The sequence below is a fragment of the Loxodonta africana genome, chromosome 19 (assembly GCF_030014295.1).
Source record: "Loxodonta africana isolate mLoxAfr1 chromosome 19, mLoxAfr1.hap2, whole genome shotgun sequence".
Classification (NCBI taxonomy): domain Eukaryota; kingdom Metazoa; phylum Chordata; class Mammalia; order Proboscidea; family Elephantidae; genus Loxodonta; species Loxodonta africana.
This window is the reverse complement of record NC_087360.1, coordinates 14,761,866-14,788,330: the sequence shown is the minus strand read 5'-3', so window position 1 is coordinate 14,788,330 and position 26,465 is coordinate 14,761,866. Positions and strand designations below refer to the sequence as shown.

At 45.4% G+C, this 26,465-nt stretch overlaps 1 protein-coding gene across 6 annotated transcripts in view; it reads left to right on the top strand.

Moving 5' to 3' along the window:
- Positions 1-25,942, top strand: part of FBXO21 (F-box protein 21) — a 40,683-nt gene extending 14,741 nt beyond the window's left edge. The window contains exons 5-13 of one of the 6 annotated variants that reach the window (XR_002788001.2): positions 51-197; positions 502-638; positions 2,230-2,366; positions 4,965-5,144; positions 5,926-6,058; positions 11,507-11,718; positions 13,796-13,953; positions 14,917-15,043; positions 24,770-24,881. Coding sequence is in view for 5 of the 6 variants with exons in the window: in XM_023559461.2 (XP_023415229.1) it covers positions 51-197; positions 502-638; positions 2,230-2,366; positions 4,965-5,144; positions 5,926-6,058; positions 11,507-11,718; positions 13,796-13,953; positions 19,396-19,496; positions 24,770-24,874 (1,310 nt within the window). In the remaining variant the exon portion in view is untranslated. Of the gene's footprint in view, positions 1-50; positions 198-501; positions 639-2,229; positions 2,367-4,964; positions 5,145-5,925; positions 6,059-11,506; positions 11,719-13,795; positions 13,954-14,916; positions 15,044-17,067; positions 18,216-19,395; positions 19,497-24,769 lie in introns of those variants that run through there. The other 5 variants (XM_023559462.2, XM_023559461.2, XM_003419276.4 and 2 more) reach the window with 5 other exon arrangements.
- The last annotated feature ends 523 nt before the right edge of the window (positions 25,943-26,465 follow it).

Sequence of the window (26,465 nt, the reverse complement as noted above, 5' to 3'; positions counted from 1 at the left end):
GCAAAGAATAAGAGTTCATTTCATACTCGTTGTTGTGTGTTCACTTTCAGGCGCTGTGTATATCGATCAATATTGCAACCCTCTTTCCGACATCAGCCTCAGAGACATCCAGGCCCAGATCAACAGCATCGTAGAACTTGTTTGCAAAACTCTCCGGGGCATAAACAGTCGCCACCCCAGCTTAGCCTTCAAGGCAGGTGTGGAATGGCTCACAGATCCAGCCGTACTTGGAAAAGAGAGTGGAGTTGGTCACTCTGGGAGGCTCTGTAGTGTCGTTCCTATTACGTCACGAAAAAGGTGGTTGATGACATAACCAGCCACCTTGCCTGGATAATATATATAAAAAAGACTGTAAATACGTAGTCTCTTCTGCTCCCTAGGTTGGCAACCCTTGACTAATATTGTGAGGAAACTGCCAGTGTCTGCATGTCGTGGGCAGCTTGGGGCACTGGTCATGAGCTTTGTTTGCTTGTGTCCTCAGACTAGATCTCTGTGTTTCAGGCGAATCCTGCATGATAATGGAGATAGAACTCCAGAGCCAGGTGCTGGATGCCATCAACTATGTGCTTTATGATCAGCTCAAGTTCAAGGGGAATCGAATGGACTACTATAACGCCCTAAACTTATATATGCACCAGGTAAATGTCTGTGTCCTGAATTTGGGGAGAAAACACATCAGCTGAGAAACCAGGACGAAAGAATGACATTCGTTTGTAATGTGCTGTGTTTGTAAGTAGCGCATGGCATATACTTTTGAATCTCTCCAAAGACTTGTGAGGTAGAAGGTAGTTTTCACCCAATTAAAATAACCTATAACCTAGTCCAGTAAACCAGGGTGAAGTGCACAAGTATAAAGTCATGTGGCAGGTTATCCTTTAAGTTGTTTACGCAGAAAACAAAAAGACCCAGAGTGTCCTTTGTTGTAAAGCTTTAACTCTTCCAGTGCTGCAACATATCAGTACTTAAGATTGTTGAATAAATGGGTGTTTTTACAGTGATACCTGGGAGAGCCAGAACTCGACAGGACTGCCTTGTTTTTCCGGGTCGCACAATTTTTCCGCCTTTGACAGGGTGCAGTCTTACCACTTTTCTTTCACTCTCTGTTAGTGGAAAATATTTGTGTTTTCCTTCTCTAACAGGTTTCCACCTTACACAGGTTCTGGCTCTCACAGGTTTTACTGCGTATCTGTTTTTAAGCTCATCTCTGATAGAGTGTACAGTTCTTGAGGGCAAGTGCCATGTCTTTTTTCATCTCTGAGTGTCCGTCAGAACTCTTTTGTCTGTACTGTGGGGATACCGATGAGGATTTTATCTGTTTCGCCAGCGTATTATCAGTATCAGAACCCTTGAGGTAAAATCCTGACTAGAAGTAGATATCTCTCTGACTCAGTTTGGTCAGCTTGTATCTTACGGGCACTAAACTGTGAGACAGGTCAGGTTTTGCCTGTTGCGTTGGCTTCAGAAAGGCGAGACAAAGTCTGTGGCCTAGCGACATCCAGGTTACACGTCTTCCGTGTTTTTTATTTGCTGCCTGATTTGGCCCCATTCTCATATTTACCCTGAGGCTGTTTTATCTTGCTGTATTTTACACGCTTTTCCTTAAAGTGGCCTTAACCTTCTGGAAGACCAGCTATCGGTTGCCGTCGAGTTGACAGTGACTAATGGCGACTTTGTGTGTCAGAGTACAGCTGTGCTCCCCAGGGCTTTCAGTGGCTGATGTTTCGGACGTGTTTCACCAGGCCTTTCTTCTGAGGAGTCTCTGGGTGGACTCGAACCTCCAACTTTTTGGTTAGCAGCTGAGTGTGTTAACCGTTTGCACCATGCAGTTACTGAAGGAGGGCCTAAATTTGTAAAAGACCAGAAAGTAACTTACGGTTTCTGTCATAACTTGTAACTACTCAGTTCTGCCATTGTAATGGGAAAGATGCCGCTGATAATACAAAAACAAGTGTGGCTGTGCTCCAATAAAGCTTTTTATGTGGACACTGAAATTTGAATTTCATGTAATTCTCACGTCACAAGCTATTCATCTTTCAATTGCCTTTTTCAACCATTAAAAATTGTAAAAACTCTTTTTTATGAAGACTGAACCAGAACAGGCGGCAAGCCACTGAAGCCTCAAAACCAGCCGTCACGCCTGACAACATAGGTGCCCAGCAGATTTGTCTTCTTGAAAGTGTGAGAATGTATAGTTTATCTCTGTGAACTGAAAGCATTTTTCTCCTTTAGGTTTTGATCCGTAGAACAGGCATCCCAATCAGCATGTCTCTGCTGTATTTGACAATTGCCCGGCAGTTGGGAGTCCCTCTGGAGCCTGTCAACTTCCCAAGTCACTTCTTATTAAGATGGTGCCAAAGTGCAGAAGGGTACGTATGTAGTGACTGGTCCTGAGAATTCGTTCCCTCTATGCTAAGAGAAAGACTGTTTTTCAAAATTAAATTGGCTGTAACCAAACACAGGTTAAAAATCGGACTAGGGTGGTGATGGGATTGCTTCTTATCTTGACTGAATTAATGTCAGTGTCCTCACTGGGATGTTGTACTTTAGTTTTACAAGATGTTAATATTGGGGGAAACTGGGTGAAGAGTACTCAGGGTATCTGTGTTTTTTCTTTAAGCTGCATGCGAATTTACAATTATCTGAAGATAAAAAGTTTAATTAAAAAGAAATTAGGTCTGTCCTATACAACCAACTGGTGCCCGACTACCACCACTGACTGGTCTGACAGGGATCACAGTAGAGGGTCTTGAACAAATCTGGAGAAAAATGTAGAACAAAATTCTAACTCAAAAGAAGACCAGACTTACTGGCCTGACAGACTGGAGAAACCCCGAGCATATTGGCCCCTTAACAGCGATTTAGCCCATTAATGAAGTTACTCCCTGAGGTTCACCCTTCAGCCAAAGATTAGACAGGCCCATAAAACAAAAAGAAACTAAATAGACACACCAGCCTAGGGGCAACGACTAGAAGGCAGGAGGAAAGGGGACAGGAAGGGTGGTAATAGGGAGCCCAAGGTCGAGAAGGGAGACTGTTGACATGTCACAGGGTTGTTAACCAATGTCATAAAACAATATGTGTAGTAACTCTTTAATGAGAAGCTAGTTTGTTCTGTAAACCTTCATCTAAAGTTCAATAAAAAAAAATTAAGTCTTCAAGATCTTATGTGTATCTCAAAGTCCCTTTGTTCCAAAGCAGATAAGATCAAGAGTTCTTAAATTTTATTTTCCATTCTTTTATAAATTCTCTCTCTCTCACATACACACACACACACCCACACCCACACGAGACAGAGAGAAAGGTCTTCTTTAATGTCCTTTGTAAAGATCTTATCATTTCCTACATATTTATTACTTTGCTACATCTATTCCTAGGTACCTGGATTTTTTTGTTGCCATTGTAAGTAGTAATTTTTTTTTTTTAATTAAACATTTTCTAAGTTTCGATGGTGTACAGGGATTCCGTTGATATTCAGATAGAGATTTCATAGTCAGCACTGTGCTAGATAGTTTATTAGTGCTAATCATTTGTCAGCTCTTGGCTTTTCAATGTAAACAATTATATTGTCTATGAACAATGACAGTTTCTTGGTTTCTGGTCCTTAACGTGTTTTTGTTTCTTTATCTTACTCTACTGGCTAGGTCCCCTTGTACAGAGGTGTGTAGAAACAGTGATAGTGGGCACCCTTGTCCTGTGTCTGACTTTAAATGGCACCATTGCTTTATGACCCTAAACAGAAGGCTTTGACCATTTTACTGTCAAACATGGTGTTTGGGGGCAGTACTCTTCATCAGGGTTATTGAAGCTGCCCTCTAAATTCCTGAGTTACCTACAGGTTATTAACTATTAGATTTTTTTTTCCCAAGATTTCTGTATCTATTGGAGTAATCATTGGATTTTATTTTACTCTACATGTGCTAAAATAGATTTTTTTTAAATGTTCAGTTATCTTTTTGGGAGGGGTCCATGGAACTTAATCGTATGTACATTTATTAATATGTTCTTGCATTTGATTTGCCCTCAGAATTTTTGCATTATGCTCGTAAGTGATCTTGGCCTGTAATTTTTTGTTTTTTTAAGCATCCTTGGAAGGTTATCCTAGCCTCATAAAAAGAGCTGAAGAGCATTCAGTACTTCTAGAACTGTTTGCAGAAGTCTTATACCCTTGCTAAAGGTGCACCATAAATGTGACATAAGCGTGAAACCTGGATGGCTTTTTGGCAATGAGAGAAGGTTACGTGATTTGCTGTGGGCTTAAGATCAAAGGAAAACAGTTGCTCAAAAGAAACACAGTTATCCCTGAAACAAAGACCCAACTAAACCCTTAGTCCATCAGCCCCCATAGAGAGCCCACTTGGTAATGCAAAGAGAGCTGACTTCGCGTGACCGTGCCTTTCAGTTCTGCTCAGCACAGGCCAGTCACACTGTGTGGGAGCATGGTTCTTGGAAAGCTACTCCTCAGAGGAGCAGTGGGGTCGAGTACAGGTGCCTAGCTTTCTGTGGCCTAGAGAGGGCTCTTAACCTGCGTCCATGGCTGGGCTCCAGCAGGTCTGTGACCACCTAAACTAAGCGTGTCAGCAGACCTGAGTACAGGGTCCTCCAGGCCATCAGACAGGCCTGGGATCCACAGATGGTTAAGTGGTGCTAATCTATAGATTCTTAGACTCTCAACTGCACTTCTGATGGATATTCCTGGCCCTGAGGTTTGAACCTGTCTCCCTAAGAAGACTACATCAGGTAGGTGCACGTCAGTGCTGTTTCTTAGGTGCTCATGAACCTCTGGTCTTTCCACAGCAGAGCATGTGTAAAGGGTCAGATTTTAAACTTTGCATAAGGCCTTGTTATTTTAAGTAGAAATGGTACTGTTTTCAGAGCTTTTGGATTGAGCTCCTTGCTAGAGAAATTTAAAACACTGACTTGTTCAGTTCCCCCCTAAGATTTGCCTAACTGTGCTCTTTTGCTAGGGCGACACTAGACATCTTTGACTACATCTACATTGATGCTTTTGGGAAAGGCAAGCAGCTGACAGTGAAAGAATGTGAATACCTGATCGGCCAGCACGTGACCGCCGCCTTGTACGGGGTGGTCAACGTCAAGAAGGTGCTGCAGCGAATGGTGGGAAACTTGCTGAGCCTGGGAAAGCGGTGAGCACTCTGGTTTTTCTAACACTTCCGAAGAGGGCGTGCTGTCAGAGGCTTCAGTTGTCTTTCAGAGAAAGTGATTTCATGAGCTGCCCTGCAAGACAGGAAACCAGCAGATGCTGGGTAGCGCAGTTGGGATGTCTATAGCTATCTGCCCGCCACAGAAGATACCTGTTGCCAGTGGCATAATGCTGTACAGGGTTGAGATGTACTCAGTGACTTTTCTTTGCGATCTTTGCAGTGGACTTAGGTTCTTTTCTGTGTAAATACTGAAACCGTTCCTCACTAGCAAGAATCTCTTAGGGTAGCAGAGGTTAGTTTTAGGAGGCAGGATGTTCTCTTGCCCAGTGTTTTGTCATCTTTTAACTCATAACTTTTCTATCACTTAGACAAAAACAGGTAATAAAAATCTGACACGGTTTTGCTTCTGATTCCAAGGAAATTTGTCCTAAAAGGGAAATAGAAGGATTTGTAGTAACAGTTTTCTGCTATCAGCATTCACTTTTAACTATGTAGAGTGGTATTGGGGGAGCTTCTTAATGAAATCACTTTAGTGTTTTAATTTAGTGCCCATCACCTAAGTGGGGTACAAGATTTATATTTATTGTGTTTTTTTTTTTTTTATTAAGAGCATTTTAGCTATTTGCTGAACAGAATCTTAGAGGAAGTATCTGAATGAAAACTTTTGGTATCCATGTCAATGACTTTCATAATTCAGGCGTTGAAAAAGAGTCTCGGCTAAAAAGCAACCAGGCTAAGACAGAGATTCCTCTTGCCCTGCTAGGGAAGGCATCGATCAGTCCTACCAGCTCCTGAGAGACTCACTGGATCTCTACCTGGCAATGTACCCGGACCAGGTGCAGCTTCTCCTCCTTCAAGCCAGGCTTTACTTCCACCTGGGAATCTGGCCAGAAAAGGTAATTATCTTACCTTGATGCCTTGCACTTGCCTTAGAGAGGGAACTCAGATTGTTGCTGAACTAGCAGGCGGCTATTCCAACCAAGTCTGCCCTTGTACTAACGTGGGGGATGAACACACATGGATCCAGCCTCCCAGTCTTAACCAATCAATTAAATTTTGTTCTGTTTCCTTTAATTCTAATGAAAATTGGTTATACTGCCAGAAACTGTCAGTTCTTGTTAAGCTTGGCCCTTTGAACTCCAGAACCAGAAAGCTGGTAGCCTCTGCCCCACCACTCACCTCCTGAGGCATGCGTTTTCCCTGAGTCACCCTCACTCAGCAAAGAGAAACAGAGATTAAAATGTTCAACACCCAGCTGTGCCATCAGCGACTGAGTTGCCGGTATATAAATACGTAAGGAAAATGTGGATTTTAGGTGTGTTCAGGCCCAGCCACAGGACGCGCTAAGGGCTGATTATGTCTTTGGAAACCACTGAGTTTTGATACCGTTCCACTTGAATTTTCTCTTTCATAACGGCCCTGTTGGCCAGCAGCAAGCACTTTCAGAAGGCCACACATTTGAGCTCAGAGCTGCTCATCAGTGAGCTGGGGACGCAGCAGATGTGTGCACACAGTTGTGCAGGATAAGGCTGTGCAGAGCCAGCTGCACGTCGCCACCCCGCCCTTGGTTCCCTCCAGGAGCCTGTTGATCATTGCGTTTGTGGAGAACAGCTTGGTGGGAGAGCTTCATTCTGAGCTCTCGGGGATATTACCATAAAATCATCTGCCCGTGTGATTAGAGCGTGGTAAACTCTTCCAAGAGAAAGTAAATATTCTCAGTGACTCGACATGGCTTGGATGTAAATCATCTCATTAACTCACAGCTTCAACCCTCTAAAATAGTTCTAAGAGAGGATGCATCCATGGGAGAATCCCCAGGCTCCTGTCTTAAGAAGAGCTGTGAGAAGTAGCCTAGAAAGCAAACGTCTTTCCAGAACAGTCGTGTGATTTGGTGGAGTAACTGAACAACTGGGCTCTCTGTTGAAGTTACCACCTACTTTTAGAGCTCTGTTGTCCAGGAGTTAATAGTGCGTTCCTGTTTTTTCATTTATCTACTTATTTATCTACTTATTTATGATAACCACGATATGTATTACAAGTTCCTGTTACCTTTACTTTATTAGATTTGTTGAGTTTCATGATGATACGTGAAGTGCAGAGACGCTAATTACCACGGCCAGGTCTCTCCCACAGCCAAGGCAGCATGGCATTAGAGCCCACCCGCTCTTCACACCAGTGGTGCAGTGGGCTGAGGCAGGGCTGTTTCTGAAGAAGCCAGCAGACAGGAGCTCTTTCTCCTTCCTGCTTCCAAGCCCGCACACTTGCTTGGATCCACAGGAATCCTTTTCTTCTTTCTCTACATTTCAGTGGATAGGGGGCCCCTCTTCTTTACCAAGGCAACCCTCTCTTCCCCCTGTGCTCTGGACCCCAGCCCCCCTGCCTTTTCTTAGACCACTAAATTTTCCATTATTTCTTCTCCTGTATCTTCAGCTTCCTGTTTCTGTTGTCTGAGTGCCAGCATTAAACATACTCAAGTCTCTCTCATCTTCGGGGGGCGGGGGGAACAACACTCCCATGACTGCCCTCCCTACACTCCCCTCATTGCCCTCTGGGTCCCCCTTATCCTCCTCCCCTGCAGTTAAATTCTTACATGCTGTCCATGCGTGAGGACCGCCCTGCTCGCCTCCCACTCACTCCTGGGAACACTGTGATCTGGTTCCCACCCAGTTCCCACACAACCTCCACTGGAAGTGCGAAGCACGCCAGTGACCCCTTGTGCTAAAACCGTTCTCCTTGTTGCTAAAGCCAGTAGTTGCTCTTCTTGCTTTATCTTAACTTGACTACCATGGTCCACTCCCTCTGTACAGCACGCTCCCCTGGCCTCTGTCTCAGGTTCTCACACTCTTGCTGGCACCTGGCCTGCTCCTTAGGGGCTCTAGACTGCAGGGTAGTTTCTAGACTACTTTTTACTGTGCACCTTTCCCTGGGTGAGTTCATTTGTGCTCCTTGCTTCAGTTACCATCTCTTCGCTGGTAGCTTCCAAAATCTTTGATCTCTTGCCTAGACCCTGGAGCCCAATGCCTCCTGCAGATCTGTACATGATGATGGCATAGACCTCCTGCTTAGGCTCCTTCCCTTCGTTCTTAGACCCCTGTGGCCAGAGTGATCTTACCAAAATGCCAATTTAATCATGCTACTTCAGGCTTACAACCCTCTCAGTGGCTCCCTATTGCCGTAGGATCAGGCTCATGCTCTTCAGTACAGCTGTCTAGATTCTTGATGGTCTGGCTCTGCCTGCCTGGCCTTTCTCCTCTCTCCCGGATGTCCCTTTTTCACAGCTATGTCTTCTGTCTGCCCATGCCTTCTCGCTTCAGGCCTTTGCACGGCTGCAGCTCTGCCTAAGACGCCTTCCCTCAACTCCATTTACCCAGCTGACTCCTGCTGAGCCATCAGCTTCAACTTTGGCCTCCCCTGAAGCCCTTCCCTGGCCCCTGCACACTAGATGGGGTCCTCCGGCTGTGCTCTGTAGCCTCCCTGTGCTTTCCCTTTCACAAGACTTAGCCTGTTTAACTGTCCTCCACTAGATGCATGTTCCTTCAGGACAGGGGCCATATCCCATTTTGTCCTTTACTGTGGCTGTTCCCCATACTGCCAGCACAATTCCTGGCACACAGTAGGTGCTCCAAAAAAAAAAATTTTTTTTTTTTTTTTTTTAAAGAATGAATAAGAAACAACAACTTCATCGGAGATGAATAAGGGAGAAGGCTCAAAGAGGATATTCAGGGTTTCTGACGAGGGAGACTGCTCGTACCACTTTAAAAGTGGGTATTTGGAGACAGGGCTGTTTCAGGGGAAGGAGAGAGTGCTCAGTTTGGGGTACGCTGAGCTCCACGTGACCTGGCTGCCTCACCTGCTGATGTCCTCTAACATTTGGCAGTGGTTCCACCCCAACATCAAAGCTGGTAGCTGAAGCCCCAGAAGTAGAAGAGAGAGCTCTAAAGGTAGACAGAGCCTTAGAGGAAACCAGAGCAGGAGCCAGCAAAGTATGGCCTCAGGGCCAAAAGCACCTGTTTTTGTATAAGTTTTGTTGGAAGACTTCCAAGCCCACTTGTTTACATATCGCTTACAGCTGCTTTGAGCTACAGTGGCATAGTTGACTCAGAGACCATATGGGCCACAAAGTGGAAAATATTTACTCTCTGGCCTTTACACAAAAGTTAGCTAACCCTTGGGCTAGAAGAAGAGAACCAGTACAGGGAAGGGCTTCATGGCTTAGACCACCTGTTCTAAGATTGCTGCCCCAAAGTTGGGAGAGACTCAGGATTCTAGGCCATAACTGCTGCGTGGGAGGCAGCATGGTCCCCAGCTGTCCGCACTGTTTTCAGGCACACACCGGGCCCACTTCCCAGCGCCTTCTCTCCGCCCTCCCTTCCTCTGTCAGCCACATATCAAGGGGAGTAAGGGATTTCTCCCTGAACCGTGTCTCCTCCTTTGATACTCTGAGCTGAAGGCTTTCTTTGTGCTTTTAAGACTCCAAAGTTGATCTGTTTTCAGTATCTGGTGTGGGGCGGCTAGGAAAAGAGGGGAAGCTGTGTGGTGACTATAGCAGCGGTGTAGGAAAAGTACCGAGTTGGAACTGTATGGGAAACATGAGGGAGGCCGTTTCTGCAGACAATACATAGAAGCTTATTCAAAAGGAGGTTTTTAGCTACAAAGGGTACATTTTTAGATACAAAAGATACATGTTACTGTCTCTCAGAAGTGCACCACTGGTGGGGGAAACAGAATGGGGATCGGCTTTCAGTTGATTTTGCAATTGGGTTTAGGATACTTGAGGTTATATTACTCTGCCCATTTTTATGTGTCCCAAGTTTTTCGTAAAAAAGTTCATAAAAAATGGTTCTAGGGTTTAAGACCGAGGGCATAGTGTCAGACCTGGGTCCAAATCCTCACTCCACGTCTCACACCCCATAACTTCGGGCAAGTTACCTAACCTCGTTGAGCCTGATTCCTCTTCTGTAAACTGGCAGTGGCTCTATTGCTGACCTTCAAGGTGGGAGGATACGGTGAAGAAAAGAGTCAGTGGTCAGTAATACTGAGGTCCTACAAACCTCAGTCTGGAAGATAGGATTGGGGTTTGGAATGATACTATCTTAGGTTGCATAAAACTTATTTCCCACGCTTTTACAGGCTCAAAATGTACCAGGAAATAGGTAGGGCAGTTATTCGTCCTCATGTAATAAGGAAGAAACTGATTCAAAGGTAAAAATAGCTGGTTTGGCAGATCTGGGACTAGAACCAGGTTTCTTTACCCACTGAGCGTGCTGTTCCTTGGGGCTTGGTAAGTAGGATGAAGTCACGTTTTCAAAGCAGAAACCTGTCGAGACCCTTTGCTAAGTGCTGTAAACATGGCGTTGTCTCCAGATGAAATCAAGTTGATCCAACTCACAGTGACCCCATGTGACGGAGTAGAGCTGCCCAGTAAGGTTTCCTAGGCCGCCATCTTTACAGAAGCTGATCACCAAGTTTTTCTCTCTTGGAGCCACTGGGTGGTTTGGAATTGCCAGCCTTTCGTCAAGCGCTTAACTGTTGGGCCACCAGGGCTCCTTAGCAGTGCTGAATAATTACGTGGCTCCTTTTTTTTTTTTTTAATTATTTATTTTGGATTTTTAGTTTTCTGTAGAGCAACATGCGTAATCGAAACAGTGTAATGGTGAAGTCAGACTGACCCACTCCCACTAGTGAGTAGCTTAAGTTCCACAGAGATGTGGCTTCTCCCGCTGCCCGCTTGAATACTGAAGTCCATTGTGAATTGAAATGACCAGCCCGGATACGCATGGCTTCACTCCTCAAGTAGAGTATCATAAACTAAACTGATTTGCATTGCTTTGGCGCCCTCTCTGTGACCCTTTTTTTCCTTTTCCCAGCACTGAGGCAGCTGTGTCAGGACGTCCTGTTGATCTTGAATGAAGAAGCTAAGCATTTGTTTTTCCTCCCAATTGATGAGTGGCAGGTTAAATTTCTTTCCTTTCTGTATTTAACAAAAAAAGATCCCCACAATTCCATCACTGACCTAGAATGTTAGAACCTTCTGGAGTCCACCTAACCCAAAACTGCTAGCAGATAGCAGGCCCTCACTCGCTCATTCTAGTACCCCATGCGGTTTCCAAATCATTCCTTCCGTTCACGCTGGTTGAAGTTGGGTGTCCTGAACCAGTTTCCAGTTTCAGAAGTGGGCCCAGTACCCCAGGCCTCTGTGGCACTGACTTGGTGAATCAGTTGAAGAATGGTCACGGGAGACTTGTCTGAGTGTCGCTACCCCCTGCCGCCCTTTGTCAGGTTATGTAGGCCTGAATCCCAGGCAGTGAAAAAGAAGGGGCATAGCTGAAAATATTATCTCCTAGTCTTTCTGTCTTGTCTTGAAGGTGCTTGACATCCTCCAGCACATCCAAACCCTCGACCCCGGGCAGCACGGGGCGGTGGGCTATCTGGTACAGCACACTTTAGAACACATTGAGCGTAAAAAGGAGGAGGTAGGCGTGGAGGTCAAGCTCCGTTCCGACGAGAAGCACAGAGATGTCTGCTACTCCATTGGGCTCATTATGAAGCATAAGAGGTGAGTGCGATCGGGCCCCCCCCCGCCCCCGCCACGGCGTCCGTTCCAGAGGTGGCTGCAGAGGATGGCATGTGCCCCGTGAGCACCGCCGAGAAGCTAGCAGCTGACACGCTCCGAGCAGGACCCGCCTCTGGAAGAATGACTGTGCGTCTCTCATGGCTTATTTACCGCGTGCCCACCACGGCTGAGACACAGCACAGAACTGCATCGTTAACCTTACTGGTTTTGAGAGACAACTCATTTTCCTAACCGAGAGATCTAATGTTTTCAAGTTCCCTTTAGAGGTTTGACTTCCCTGTGCAGGAAAATGGAAACAGCTCTGTATGCAGAGAGTTTTTCTCTCATACCCTCATTCTCCCCCTCTTCTTTAATCTCAATCCCTTTGACTCTGAGTTGAGGGCAGAGATCTGCTAGGACTCAGCATATGCACGAGGTCAGTTTGCCTGGCCAAACTGAACTGTTTCCAAAGTGAATGTACTGATTTGTGTCCCACCAGCAGGCTAGGAGCTCGAGAGGTCCTGTTCTCGCCAACGTTGGTTAGTGCCAGACCTTTAAAAATGGCGTACATAGTAAGGTGCACGTGGTACTTCCCAGTGGTTTTACTTTGCATTTCCCTCTTACGACGGAGGTTGAGGTTCTTTTCATATGTTTACTGGCCATTCAGGTTTGAGTTTCATCTGGTCTCATTAAGCATCTCTTCAAGCAGTTTGCTTATTTTTCTATTGCATTATTAATCTTTTCTGTATTGATTTAGAGTCGTTCTTTATTCTGGATTCTAGTCTATGTCAATATACGTTGTAAATACCTTCTCCCAGTTTTTGGCTGGTGTTTTTCACTCTCATCGTGTTCTGTCTCTCTCTGTCTTTAACTTCATTATGGACGTTTTCAAGCATATGTAAGTGTAGAGAGGTGAGTGCGGTGAGCCAGATCATGTCGCCGTCCTCTGGCTTCAGCAGGCACCGTCACAGGTCACAGGGTCAGGCTCGTTCATGTCTGCTCCCCCCCTTTCCTCCCCGGGATGGACTGAAGCAAACCCCAGAGGCCAGGTCATCTGTAGCTATTTCACCCTGTATCTCTAAAAGGTAAGGGCTCGTGTTTTAATTGTGTAACTTTTTAATACATTTACAGCCCATTAAAAAGAAAACCAAACCTGTTGCCCTCAAGTGGATCCCAACTCATAACGACCCTGTAGGACAGAGTAGAACTGCCCCATAGGATTTCCAAGGAGCACCTGGCGGATTCAAACTGCCGACCTTTTGATTAGCAGCTGTAGCACTTAACCACATCCTGTTAGTACATTTAAGAACAAACGGTTCCTCAATACATCAAATATCTAGTTAGTGTTTCCCCAGTTGGCCTAAATTTTTTTTTTTAACAGTGTGTTTGAATTAACCAAACCCTTTATTGTTGAGCTGATTCTGACTCCTAGTGACAGTAGAACTGCCCCCATAGGGTTTCCTAGGCTGTAATTTTTACGAAAGCAGACTGCCACATCTTTCTCCCTCGGAGCAGCTGTTGGGTTCAGACCACCGACCTTTTGGTTAGCAGCTGAGTGCTTAACCACTGTGCCACCAGGGCTCCTCTGCTTTAATTAGGGCCCTTTAATGTCTTCATGTTAATGATGTTAAATTTATCAGTCTTTTCTCTATAGATTATACTTTTAGTGGCTTGTTTAAGAAGTCTTTCCTTATCTCAAGTCACGAAGATATTTTATCTTTTAAATGTAAGTTATTTTATGTCTTGCGTTTTAGGTTTTGCATCTGGGCCTTTGTTTTAGTAAGAATTGATCTTGTGTGTGTTGTGAGGTCGGAGTCTCGTACCTTTTTCCACTTGGATTACCAGTTGTTGTCCCATCACTATTTGTTTAAAAGTTTCTTCTTTTCCAAATGAAATGTTCTGTTGATAGTACAAGGGGTTTATGAAGAGGTGGGGATGGGGAGTCATCCTAGAAAATGATCCGACATGGAGTAAAAGCAGATAGACTCGTAAGAATGTGAGCTTAAGAGAAGCCAAGCCGTATCCTGTACATCTCAGAGTTGCTCAGGGATTGATTTGTCGTTGCTCTCATGTTACTCAGGTATGGCTATAATTGTGTCATCTATGGCTGGGACCCCACCTGCATGATGGGACACGAATGGATTCGAAACATGAATGTCCACAGCCTGCCTCATGGCCATCATCAACCTTTCTATAATGTTCTGGTGGAGGATGGCTCTTGTAGATATGCAGCCCAAGGTAAGTAGCTAGTTCTCTATGTCCGTTTAATGACAGCCGGGCATGTTTTAGGCACACGTTTTGAGCGCATAGGTTCTATGGTTACACGTCATCAATTTATTCAGAGATGGCAGTTACCCATGGCTCACCTCATCAGGACTGATGCGCAGCTGTCCTGGGTTCCTGTTGCTGTCAAGTGAATTTCGGCTCACAGTGACCCTGTAGGACAAAGTAAACTGCCACATAGGGTTTTCTTAGCTGTAGTCTTTATGGAAGCAGATCACCAGGTCTTTCTCCCGTGGAGCTTCTGAGTGGGTTCGAACCATCAACCTTTCAGTTAGCAGCCAAGCGCTTAACCAAAGGGTTAAATAGTCACTACCCCCAAGGTCTCTGCCTCTCACTACCACCACAGCCGGGACCCTATTCCAGTACTGTTGCCGACCTCTTGATCTGATTGGTCTATGCCTATGCCAGTCAAATTCCCTGAAGTCCTGCCTCCCAGTCACCAGACTGGAGGGCATTGAGTGGACACTATTGGGGGAGCCACCTCAGGTTCCTCTGGCCTCCTGAGACAGGCTGGCAGGTTGTGTTTGCCCAGACACCCTTGCATGGCCACTGGGGAAACTGTGGTCCGCAGCACTGGCTCTCAGAGAGCCTGTGAGAGACCAGGAGAGCCAGCAGGTGTTTGGTAATGGGTCCACTGAGAAGGTGCTTGAGCCCAGGGCACTCCTGAGAACAGGACACAGCCTGCGGAGGCAGTTCAGAGACAGGAGCGCCTTACCTGTGAGTCTCCCTTCTCTGTGTCTCCGGTGAATTTCACCTCCGCTTAATGGATGCGTTTATCATAGGCCTGTCTATTGAGGCGTTCACCACGTTAATGTGTTAATAAAAATGAACACGATGCGAACAGAGTGCAGCTCCGTGACAGGCAGTGTTCTGATGCTTTGACTGTAATGACCATTGTCACCCCATCCTCGTTTACAGGTGAGGACACTGAAGTCCAGGGGGTCATTTACACTTTAACTTAGTGTGAGTCTGAATCCAGCTGGGCCAAGAGCCTTGTCCTTCATCATCATCATTGTGCCTTTTCATGTCTGGCCTCAAACATCAGGTTTGACCTAACTAAATACTACGTTCCAGTAAATTATTTTCATGACTTAATAATAGAAATATTGGATGTGTAGAAAGCTCAGGAGTATCAGAAAGGTTAGAAGTTCTCTTTTTAATTATTAATTCAGCAGAGGCTGAGAGGGGATCATGCTACATCAAAAATGTCAAGAGAAATTCTTGTTTATTCAGACTGTTGTTAAGTGCCGTGGAGTCGATTCTGGTGCGTGGCGACCCAATATAGCAGAGTAGAACTGCCCCATAGGGTTTCCTGGCATGTAATCTTTACAGGAGCAGATCGTCAGGTCTTTCTCCCAGAGAGCCACCCCGCGGGTTCAAACCACCAACCTTTCAGTCAGCAGCCAAGTGCTTAACCCTTGTGCCACTGGGGCACCTTTTATTGAGACAGCAGGTTATTTAATCTCTATCCACGAGATGGGAAGGTTGTCAGAGGAGTCTTGCATGGCTTCTCGGGTCAGACAAAGTCTCCAACGGTGATAGGACGTAACTTTTGAAGCACTGTCGTAAAAAATTACACTGACGGTTTCTAAAAATCAGCAAATGATTTGGAGATGATCGAATGATTCCATGGATGGCTTGCACCACCACTAATCACGTAGTAAGCGTTTTTATGGGATTACATCATTGCATGTAAGGGAATTAAAGGGGAGGTTTCATTAGCATCGTGGGCCCGTGTCTGGGGTGTCACGATGCGCACTCATTGCCCATGGGGTTGGGTTGGTATTGGGCGCTTTCGCGCTGTTTGGTACTTGAATTTCCAGAAACATTTGTATTGACTTTAAAACGGGCTTGTTAACCATCCACTCTGACAGGGATCATAATAGAGGGCCCCGGACAGAGCAGGAGAAAAATGTAGAACAAAGTTCACGTTCATAAAGAAAAGATCCTACTTACTGGTCTGACAGAGACTGGAGGAACCCCTGGGACTGTGGCCCGGACGCCCTTTTAACTCCGAACGAAGCCACTCCCGAAGTACACCTTTCAGCCAAAGATGAGACGGGCCTCTAAAGCAGTAGCACACGTGAACCACGTGCTTCTCAGATCAGTCAAGTATGGAGACCAAACAGGCAGCGCCTGCCCAAAAACAGACGAGAAGGCGGGGAAGGACGGGAACAACAGGCAGATGGACACAGGCAACACGGGTGGGGAGGGGGGAGTGTTAACACAGTGTGGGTATTGCAACCAGTGTCCCAAAACAATTTCTCTATGAATTGTTGGATGAGAAACTAATTTGCTCTGTAAACATTCACTCGAAGTGCAATAAAAAAGGGGAAAAAAAAAAAAAAAACCAGGTTTTTAGAGTGGGTAAAAATGAGTATTTGGTTTTTGAATATTCTGAATTAGTCCAGCACCCGTGTTAATGATTCAGAAGTCCCTTGGAAACACGCAGTGTGTGTTTACAGTCCTAATATCACGTTGTAATCGCTTAGGTCTCCAGGCAGCTGTTGCCCCTCGCTAACAGGCCCTTTTCCCTCCTCACGTGCTCCAGTTAATGCCATGTCCTCCAGGAGGCTTTCCTCACCCCTGCCCCCGCAACCCTCAGACAGGTCATTTGGCCCTGCTCGGCACCTCCTGGTTCCCCTGCCTTCCTGAGCCAGTGGGTTCACATCTGTTACTTCCTGTTGGGATCTGGCCCTTCACTTGAGCAGAAACCCCACAAGGGCAGTCACTGAGTCTGCCTCATCCGCTGGTCTGTGCCTAGCACCTTGTGTCATTGCAGACCCCTAGGAGATGCTCACAGGCTGTGGGATGGACGAGGCCCTGTCCGAGAAAGGGGGACAGCCTTGTAAACAGAAGTGCAGAGCAGTGAGATGGTGGGAATAGCAGGTCATCAACCAGAGGCTCATTTTTTTTTTTTTTTTGACACCTTTGTATTGAGACCGTTTTCAACCCTGTGAAGCAGAAGAGCACCGTGGCTACCCCAAACGCCCTCCGCCAGATCCCACAGTTAATGTTCCACCAGACCCTACAGTTAACATTGACTGTGTTTGTTTTCTCTGTGGACAGACGTTCCTGTTGTCGAGCCATTTGAGAGAACATTGCTGATGTCACGGCTCAGATCCTTAAGAAGGCATCTTTTAAGAATGAGGACATTACTCTACACAACCACAGTTCTATTACCACACCTAAAAAAAAAAAATTAATTTCAGAATATATAATATTTTGTCCGGAGCCCTGATGGCACAGTAGTTAAGGTTTCGGCTGCTAGCCAGAAGGTCGGCAGTTCGAATCCACCAGCCACTCCTTGGAAACCCTAGGGGGCAGTTCTGCTCTGTCCCAAAGGGTCATGTGAGTTGGAATTTGATTCAACGGCAGCTGGTTTGGTTTTGGGTTTAATCTGTCCATCTTTAAATTTTTCCAGTGGTCATAGGAAGACTTTTTGTAGCTGTTTGTTTCTTTATAAAATTGTGACCCAACCCAGATCTGTGCCCTGCACTTGGTTGTTGCATCTCTTTAGTCTTTCTCATTAAAGAGCAGTTCCTCACTCCTCATCTTTTTTTCTTTTCATATGACTTTGACTTTGAGCCACATTCTAGCCGGCTGTCTGATTGAATGCCTCATGTTCCGGATTTGTCTTATTTTTTCCAGGTCTTGCTTAGAGTCTAGTTAAATACTCTTGCCAAGAATACTTAATATCCAGTGCTGTGTACACCATGGTCCCAGTCTTGGCACTGCAAAGTTTGCTCACTTGGCTAAGGTTGTGACTCACTGTAAGCTACAGTTGTTCCCTTGTAATTAACAAGAAATCCATGGGGTGCTGCTTTGGCATCTCATGAATATCTTATTCCCCAATAACCTATAGCGCTATGGTTTGTTTCAGAACCCATTAAATATTCTTGCCTAAATCATCTTGTATATTAAAAAAAAAACCATCACTATGCAGTCAGTGGCTGACTCATGGTGATCACATAGAGTTTCCAGGGCTGTAATCTTTAAGGAAGCAGACTGCTGTATCTTTCTCCTACAGAGCCTCTGGTGGTTTCGATCAGCTGACCTTTCAGTTAGCGGTTGATCTCTTTACCCACTGCGCCACCAGGGTTCCTGAAATTATTATATGGAAATTACAAAACAGTGATTTTTCTAATGCTGTCGTTCTACTCTACTTCCCCCCCCCTTCTCCCCCTCCCTTCTCTCTTCCCTTTCTTTCCATAGATTCCTGGAGTTTCGTTTATTCCATGTGTTGTAATCATTTGGGACAATTTTATGCTCCAATTAGCCCATATTTGACTAGTAGGAGACCTAGAGAGGCTACATTTTTAAAACACTTATTTAAATACGTTTTTGAACATTTCTGAGTTGACTTGCTTGTATTCATATTTGGTTTGGTTTTAAACTGTTTCTTAATCTAAATTTCCAACCTTTGGCTCCAGTGAACCGATTAACTTCAGTGGAACCCATTAACGAATACTTTTCTCATTATTAGCTCTCCAGAGAGAGTTGGAGAGTGAATTATAAACCACATACGTGTACGTCTTCAAACAGCTTTAGCCTGCAAATTAAGGGAATTTTTTTTCTCAATATGTTAGATTTCACCCAAATCCTAATGGGAAGGAGATCCAGCATCTAGTTATACTCCTTGTTCCCACTAGGGGGCGTGCTTTAATAGCTCCTTGGCACCTAGGTTGAAGAGCAGCAGCTCCTGTCCTGACTCCTTCCACACACACATACTTCTCAGAGACCATGGAAATGAATATCACGGATGCTCTGGATTGAAATCAGCCACCCATATATTAGAAGATAGGGAATTCAACTGCAATATGAATATCCAGTTTTCTAGTATATTTTGTATATGATATCACACCTCATGGAGCATTTGGTACATGGCACACCCTTACTAAATGTTAGTTCCCTTTCCTGTAATTTGTTTTAAGCTTTCAAACCATACTTCTCCCCCATACGCTCCCCCTGACGTGTGTACAACACACACGCACACACGAGCGTGCTCTTCCTGGGGCCAGCCTGTGGTGAACCGTGTGGGGACCCACACGTGCAGATGGAGCATAGACCAGAGTGCAGCAGCCCTGCAGGGGCAGTTGGCACCCTCTGTTGAATTGTGAACATCTCCAGTGCCCCTTCTCCTAAGATCTCCAGCTGTACGTATAACGAGGCTTGTTGTCCGGTGTTAAAATAGCAGAGCTCTTGCCATTCGTAAGGAATTATGGTACATAATTATGTACAAATTATGGTATAGCCAAACTCTGGAACACTAAGCTGCAGTGGAAAACAAAGGTGGCCAGTTTATCACTTACAGTGTGTCTTGTGTAAATACACACGCGTAGAGCAATATAGAATTGTTCTTAAGAGTGTATTGTGTATCTATATCGGTGTATTTAGGTACATGCATGTCCCTTCCTAAAGAAGGACTAGACGGACACACAGACCAACGGTTGTTTCCTCCGGGGCCAAGACGGGACAGGGGCCCAAGGAACGCTCAGGTAGTGCGTCCGTTGTTTTACAAGGAATGTTTTCATATGTTTTTTTGTAAGTGGAAGTTTATTTAAAATAAGCATAAATGGACAACATTTCTCTGAAGATTTCAGGGGAATCAGGAGAGGCTGCTTGCCGTTTACAGGCTGTTTGAGTGGAAGTGTTCTGCTCAGTTAAGTTCTATAGTAGATTTCTTGTTCCTCTTACAGAGAATTTTTTGAAACCCTTATTTAGTGGATCAGTATTTACTTTCCCTTTGTAACGCACTGTTGCCAACTCCGTTATCTTACTTGTGTTCTTTTTTTTTTTTTAATTATTATTATGCCCTTTCCTGTTGTGTTCCTTAGCAGGCTGGTGCCCAGGCAGGTGGCGGCACTGAGCCCAGTCCTGCTCCCCGTGTACAGCTCTCATCTCCCTCCCACGTGCCCTCCCTGGCTTTCCTGCCCGTCTCGTCATGCCCCTTCCTTGGTGCCCATGTTCAGAATTCTGTGCTGCCTGCTGTCCCGCCATGTTGCCTTTGAGATGCGTGGGTGATAATCTGGCTCTAACTATCATCCTTTCCCCCTGCACTCAGAGGCTAAGTGTTACCCAACACTACGCTGCTGCTTAATACCATTGGGAGAAAGGGAGAGAGGACCAATGCGAAGACGTGTTACTTTAGAGCAGGGTTTCTCAGCCTCAACTCTGTTGGCATTTTGGGCCAGATAATTCTTTCTTGTGGGTGCTATTTTATGTATTGTAATATGTTTAGCAGCATCTCTGACCTCTACCCACTAGATGCCAGTAGCACTCCCCTTCCTAATTTGTGACAGCCAAAAACATCTGCACATATTGCCAAATGTCCCCTGGAGTGGGGCAGAATCGCCCCAGTTGAGAACCTCTGCTTTAGAGAAACGGGGAACAAAGTATGTTGCTCTGAATTACCCACTTAACATTTTTTTCACTTTCAGTTGTCTCAGCACCGGGTACCAGTAACAGGTAACAGTGCTCCCTTTAGAGCAGAGGGGGTTTTATCTCTCGGTGGTGGCCTCCGATTCTCTACCCTCCCTCTACTGTTCATATGAACCTTTCCAAGAAGACATATTAAGTGCAATGCCCTGGGCAGCTGACCTTGCCGAGGCACCAAACCATGGTCACATCCTGGTCAGCCTCCCAAAGGAGGTGCACCTGTGACGCTCCACTAACCGGTCCCTCCTGTTCCTGGATCTGGGGAGAGGAATGGTGGGCGGGCAGAAAAGGCATTTTCTCAGCCCATAGCATTTTGAAATATTTGGGTATTTATTACATTCATCAATTTTTCTGATTTTAACATTAAAAGAAGTTAAACATAAGAAAATAAAGTCACTTACATAAAGATCTAATGCTAACAGTGGACAGATAGTAGGGTTGACTGACTACCCATTTTCCTTATCGAAAAACTGGAGGATCCTGGATCCACGGCTCCGGTTTCCGCCGAGGAACCTCAGCTGGAGCTACCCTTTTTGGCCCCGGGCTCTGGAGCCAGCCAGCCCCGCTTATCCCTGCCCTCTCCTAACGTGCACCCTTGCAGTTGCCATGCCCTCACCACTCTCAAAGTTAGTTTTTTCTTACATCTAGTTCCCCTTTGACTCTGGAATTGGACTGTCTGGGTTTGAATCCTGGTGTTTTAGTTCCCTAGTGGCACTGAAACACAAATTCCATAAGCGGATAGCTTCAACAAACAGAAATTTATTGTCTTAAAATTTAGGGGGCTAGAAGTCCAAATTCAGGATGCCAGCTCCAGGGGAAGGCTTTCTCTGTTGGCTGCGGGGGAAGGTCCTTGTCATCAGTCTTGCCCTGGCCTAGGAGCTTCTCAGTGCAGGGATCCCGGATCCAAAGGACACGCTTTGCTCCTGGCTCTTCTTTCTTTTTTAAATCAATTTATGTGCCTTTTTGTTATTGTACTTTAGATGAAGGTTTGGTGAACAAGCTTCTCATTAAACAATTAGTACACATATTGTTTTGAGACATTGGTTGCCAGCTCCACAGTATGTCAGCACTCTTCTCGACCTTGGGTTGCCTGTTACCAGCTTTCCTGTACCCTCCTGCCTTCTAGTCCTTGCCGCCGGGCTGGTGTGTCTCTTTAGTCCCGTTTTATGGGCCTGTCTAATCTTCGACTGAAGTGTGACTTCAGGAGTGACTTGATACTGAGCTAAAAGGTGTCTGGGACCGTACTCTTGGGGTTTCTTCAGGCTCTTGTCAGGCCCGGAAGTCTGGTCTTATTTTGTGAGTTAGAGTTTTGTTCTACATTTTCCTCCAGATCTGTCTGGGACCCTCGTTTGTGATCCCTGTGAGAGAAGTCAGTGGTGGTAGCCAGGCACCATCGAGTTGTGCTAGACTCCGGCTGGTGGAGGCAGTGGTAGTTGTGGTCCATTGGTCCTTTGGACTAATCTTTCCCTTATGTCTTTGGTTTTCTTCATTCTCCCTTGCTTCAAATGGGGTGGAACCAGTGGAGTATTTAAATGGTCGCTCACAAGTTTGGCTCCTCTTTCTTGGTGGTACGAGGTCCCTCTCCTCTGCTTGATTCTCTCTTTTATATCTCAAAAGAGATTGACTGAAGATACAACCTAATTCTGTAGATTGAATCCTGCCTCATTAACAGAACTGTCTCTAATCCTGCCTCATTAACATCTTAAAGGTTAGAATAATCACATCAGATAACAAAACGGGGGACAACCACCCAATACTGGGAATCATGGCCTAGCCAAGTTGACACATTTTGGGGGGACCCAGTTCAATCCATAATACTTGGCTTCACCTGTTCCTAACCTTGCAATCTTGAGCTGGTCCTTCACCTCTTTGTGCCAAGGTTTACTCAGCTGCAGAAGGGAACTGACAGGAGCTGCGTTGTGGAGCAACACAGGGATTAGAGATGGTGCCTGTAAGGTAGCACAGTGCCTGGCACTTCGGAGGAGCTGTGTGTGCAGCTGTGCCCTGGAATGTACCAGCCCAGATACATCGCCTTCCAGGTGGCCATGTTTAAAGTCTTACTTTCAACTCCTCCATAGAATCATGCAAACGGGCTCCTCATTTTCATGGCTGCCTAGTATTTTGCTGAATTAATGGGCCATTATTTACTTACATAGTGACCTACAGTTGGACATTTATACCGTTTTTACATTTTTGTTCATTTTTGCCTATGATTTATACATGATATTCCTAGCATTATTACTTCTCAAACTTTAAAAGCAATACCATCTTTTTACGCAAGTAACGGGTAACCAACCAGGCCCTCCCCCTGCAAGTTATTTTCATAAGTCACTATGCTGATTGGGGGCAAGGCGCTTACGAAAATACCTTGTGGGGGGAGGGCATGGTTGGCAGGCAAACGTAGGTGTTATTTGCATAAAAATATGGTATACCTCTGAAGAAATGACCTAAAACAACTGATCGCCACAAAATGTAGTTAAATACTTGGATTTCATGCTAAAAAATGATCAGTTGAATTCTGCAGCTCTTTTCTCAAATGAGTCCCCCAAATATCATTTTATGTGGATGCTTCAGGAAGGTGCCTCGTCTTTATCCTGTGTGCTCTGGGGTTCAGGGCCTCTGGCTTGAGGAGTCATGCCTTTAAAAGATATCCTTAAAAGTAGAATTGCTGGCTTCAATGATACGCTTATTTTATGGCTTTTGATAGCATAGGTGACTTCTTGGAACTGTAGTTTTATGACTACTAATTTTCTCCAAGAAAGTAAAATTCTTCTCAGCTATCCTGAATTTGTATTTCAAGATGTTTAAGAAATAATATGCTATAATTTAGTAGCAAAAACAGCAATGGTGACGGTGGCCACGCTGTGTTAGTTGGTCCAAGTAATGAGTTTGCCCAGAGACTCCGTGGATTTGGTGAAGTAACGGGTTGTGTAAAGTCCGCTTCACGTTGGCTGGGGCCAAGGCTGACCTTGGAGAACAGTCAGGGTGGAGGAAATAAGCCTGGAGTTGAGTGCCCATTCCCAGTCTTGGTCCAGTCGTTTGGCCCGGGAGGAGGTCATACATGTCACCATCCTCTCATTGGGCCCATGGAGCAGCCATCTTCAAGTAATTCTCTCTGGGAAACCACCTGGAAGGATTTTCGCCTTTTAAATACCTCACCTCACGTGTTTTATCATCTTTTTTTTGTTTTTAATCATGCTATTTTAAGAGTCTTATTCTCTACAGAAAACTAAAACCTAACCCATTGCCATCAAGTCAATTCCAGCTCATAGCAAACCTATAGGACAGAGTAGAACTGCCCCATAGGGTTTCTAAGCCTGTAATCTCCACGGAAGCAGATGCCACATCTTTCTCCCACGGAGAAGCTGGTGGATTTAATCTGCCGATTTTAGTTAACAGCCATGGGCTTTACCAGACTTGGTGGCAACAGGTTTTTCGGTTTTTACTCTCTGTAGCAGCAGACACTTCTTTCTCTGGTGGCAAAATAGAGAACAAAAAGCAGAAGTAGCATTGTTTTCGTAGGACATTATACAAGTAGTCATAACCGATGCTCTTCAAGGGCTCCAAGGTAGATACCAGTTTTCCATTCCTCTTAGTGGACCCAACAGCAGCCCTGCGAAGTGGCTGACTCACTTTAGGATCTCAAGGAACTCAGGTGGAAGGTGTGACCTGTGTGGGCTGGGCTCTTGCTAGTAGACAAGGACAGCGGGTTGAGATTTGTAACCAAATAAAGTGGGGGCTTCAGAAGCTTCAGCACTGGCAGGAATGAGCAGGACAGGATAATCCTGTCCCACGATGAGTCTCTGGCCTGCCCACCCGCAAGAGATTCCTATAGGGGTCTTGCTGGAGCCAAACATCTTGCTCAGAGAATATCGAAATGCTGCCATCCTCCTGGAGCTGCTGGGGGTCCATTCCACATCCTGCCATCCCACCGTGCCACCATCCTGATGGCTGCTTGTTGCGTTTTTCCTATTACGCATTGCCATCAAGTCGATTCTGACTTATAGCAACCCTGTAGGACACAGTGGAACTGCCCCATAGGGTAATCTTTGTGGAAGCAGACTGCCCCGTCTTTTGCCTGTAGAGCAGCTGGTGGGTTCAGACCACTGACCGTCTGGTTAGCAGCCGAGCACTTAGCCACTGTACCACCAGAGTTCCCTTTTTCCCATTATGTCCCTCAAATACCATAAGCATCTCTGTCTTCCCTTTTCACGCTGCCTGTCCTGCACCCCAAAAAATGCCACCCAAAAGGGGGATAGGAAGTTCTGTGGATAAAAACTGCTGCCGAAATTGAACTTCTAACGAGAATGTCCGTGTGCCTCTTTACCAACAGAAAACTTGGAATATAACGTGGAACCTCAAGAAATCTCGCACCCCGACGTCGGACGCTATTTCTCAGAGTTTACTGGCACACACTACATCCCGAATGCAGAGCTAGAAATTCGATATCCAGAGGATCTGGAGTTTGTCTATGAGACGGTGCAGAATATTTACAGTGCCAAGAAAGAGAACATAGAGTAGAGTCTAGTAGAGGGCACTGACCTTTGCTGCTGCTGCTATCTTCCAGGAGAACAGGATTCCGGAAGAAGATGGCGCCACGGATTCCTCTGGTTTCACACCGCCAGGAAAGCCACTTCACCAGTAGTGCTGGCTGCCTCCTACTAAGTTCAAATAACGTGTGCTGTCTTTCAGCTGCAAAGACAATGTTGCTCTCCGCCTACACTAGTGAATTGACTTGAAAGGCACTGTGTTCAGTGGCATGGCTTGTATGCTTGTCCTGTGTTGACAGCTTGTGACATTCTGTCTTCATGAGGTCCCACAATCAACACTTCTCTCTTCATTCTTTCTCATCACTTCCTTATGTCTGTCTACACGTGTCTTAGATCATCTCATTTGATGGACAGTTGGGGTTATTCATTTGCAATATTTTTTTCTAATTTCTCTACGGAACACGTGCAATCCTCGATCAGGACTGTTTGTCTTTCTACTCTGAACTGAGTCGTATGTTCAGAGGTCAAGTTGTACGCATTCTTGCCCACATCTCGGAGCTGGAGGCATTAACAAGCTTAATGGGAATTAGAATCATTCGAATTTATTTTTGCTAAGTTTGTAACACCGATTCTGGTGTTTGTCTTTTTCTTTATTTGAATCAAGAGAATAAGTTTTCCCTTCCCTGTGCCTCTCCTGATCGTTAGTTTTCTATTTCACGATACAACATTCTTTGAGAAAACACATAATAATGGCCCTTGTGAATGGACTTTGCCACATTCACTCATTCCTCTCTTTTTTTTTTGTTTAAAAAATGCACTCAATATCATGAGTAAGTCTTCGGTCGATGACTGGTTGTATTTGTAGTGAGACAAGTACAAATCTGATGTTAAAAAATCTTAGAAATCATATTCTGTGGTTCCAAAGACCTAAAACTGAGGTTTTGCTTTTGTAATCACAAAAAAAGAAGAAATAATGAACCTTAAGCATTTAAAAAAAAAAAAAAACCGGGGAAGCGCGGAGCTCCCACACTCTTTGTCATTCCTTAGTGTCACTCCAAAATCTTTTTGAATGTGACGAGGTAGAAATAAACTAAGAAGTCTTTCATTTTAAGAGTGTTCAATTGACAGGAGAGGAGGTGGGAATATCATCTGCCTTCTCTGTCACCAGTGCCAGGGCAGCACCAGGACAAAGACCATCATGAAGTCCCACGGAGAGAGTCTGGCTTTGTGTTCAGAGACCAGTGACTTCTTTCCAATGTCCTTAGTAACCGAACGTGAAGGTCCCAAGTCTTCGCAGCCTTGGTTCGCCTACCACTGTACCCGCCAGCCCTCAAGTGAGCTAATGTTGTAATTAACCGGTAGAAAATAACCTCTGGCGTTAGGACCTAGTCACTTTGCACTCTCAATTCTAGCGAATGAGGCTCGGGGGGCCGTGCGCCAGCCGTGCCCCCTGCCCGTCTGTCACTTGCATGCTGTACTTTCCCAACATGTGCGATGACTGCTGCTTGTTTACACTTTGGAAACCGTGGGATGACCAAG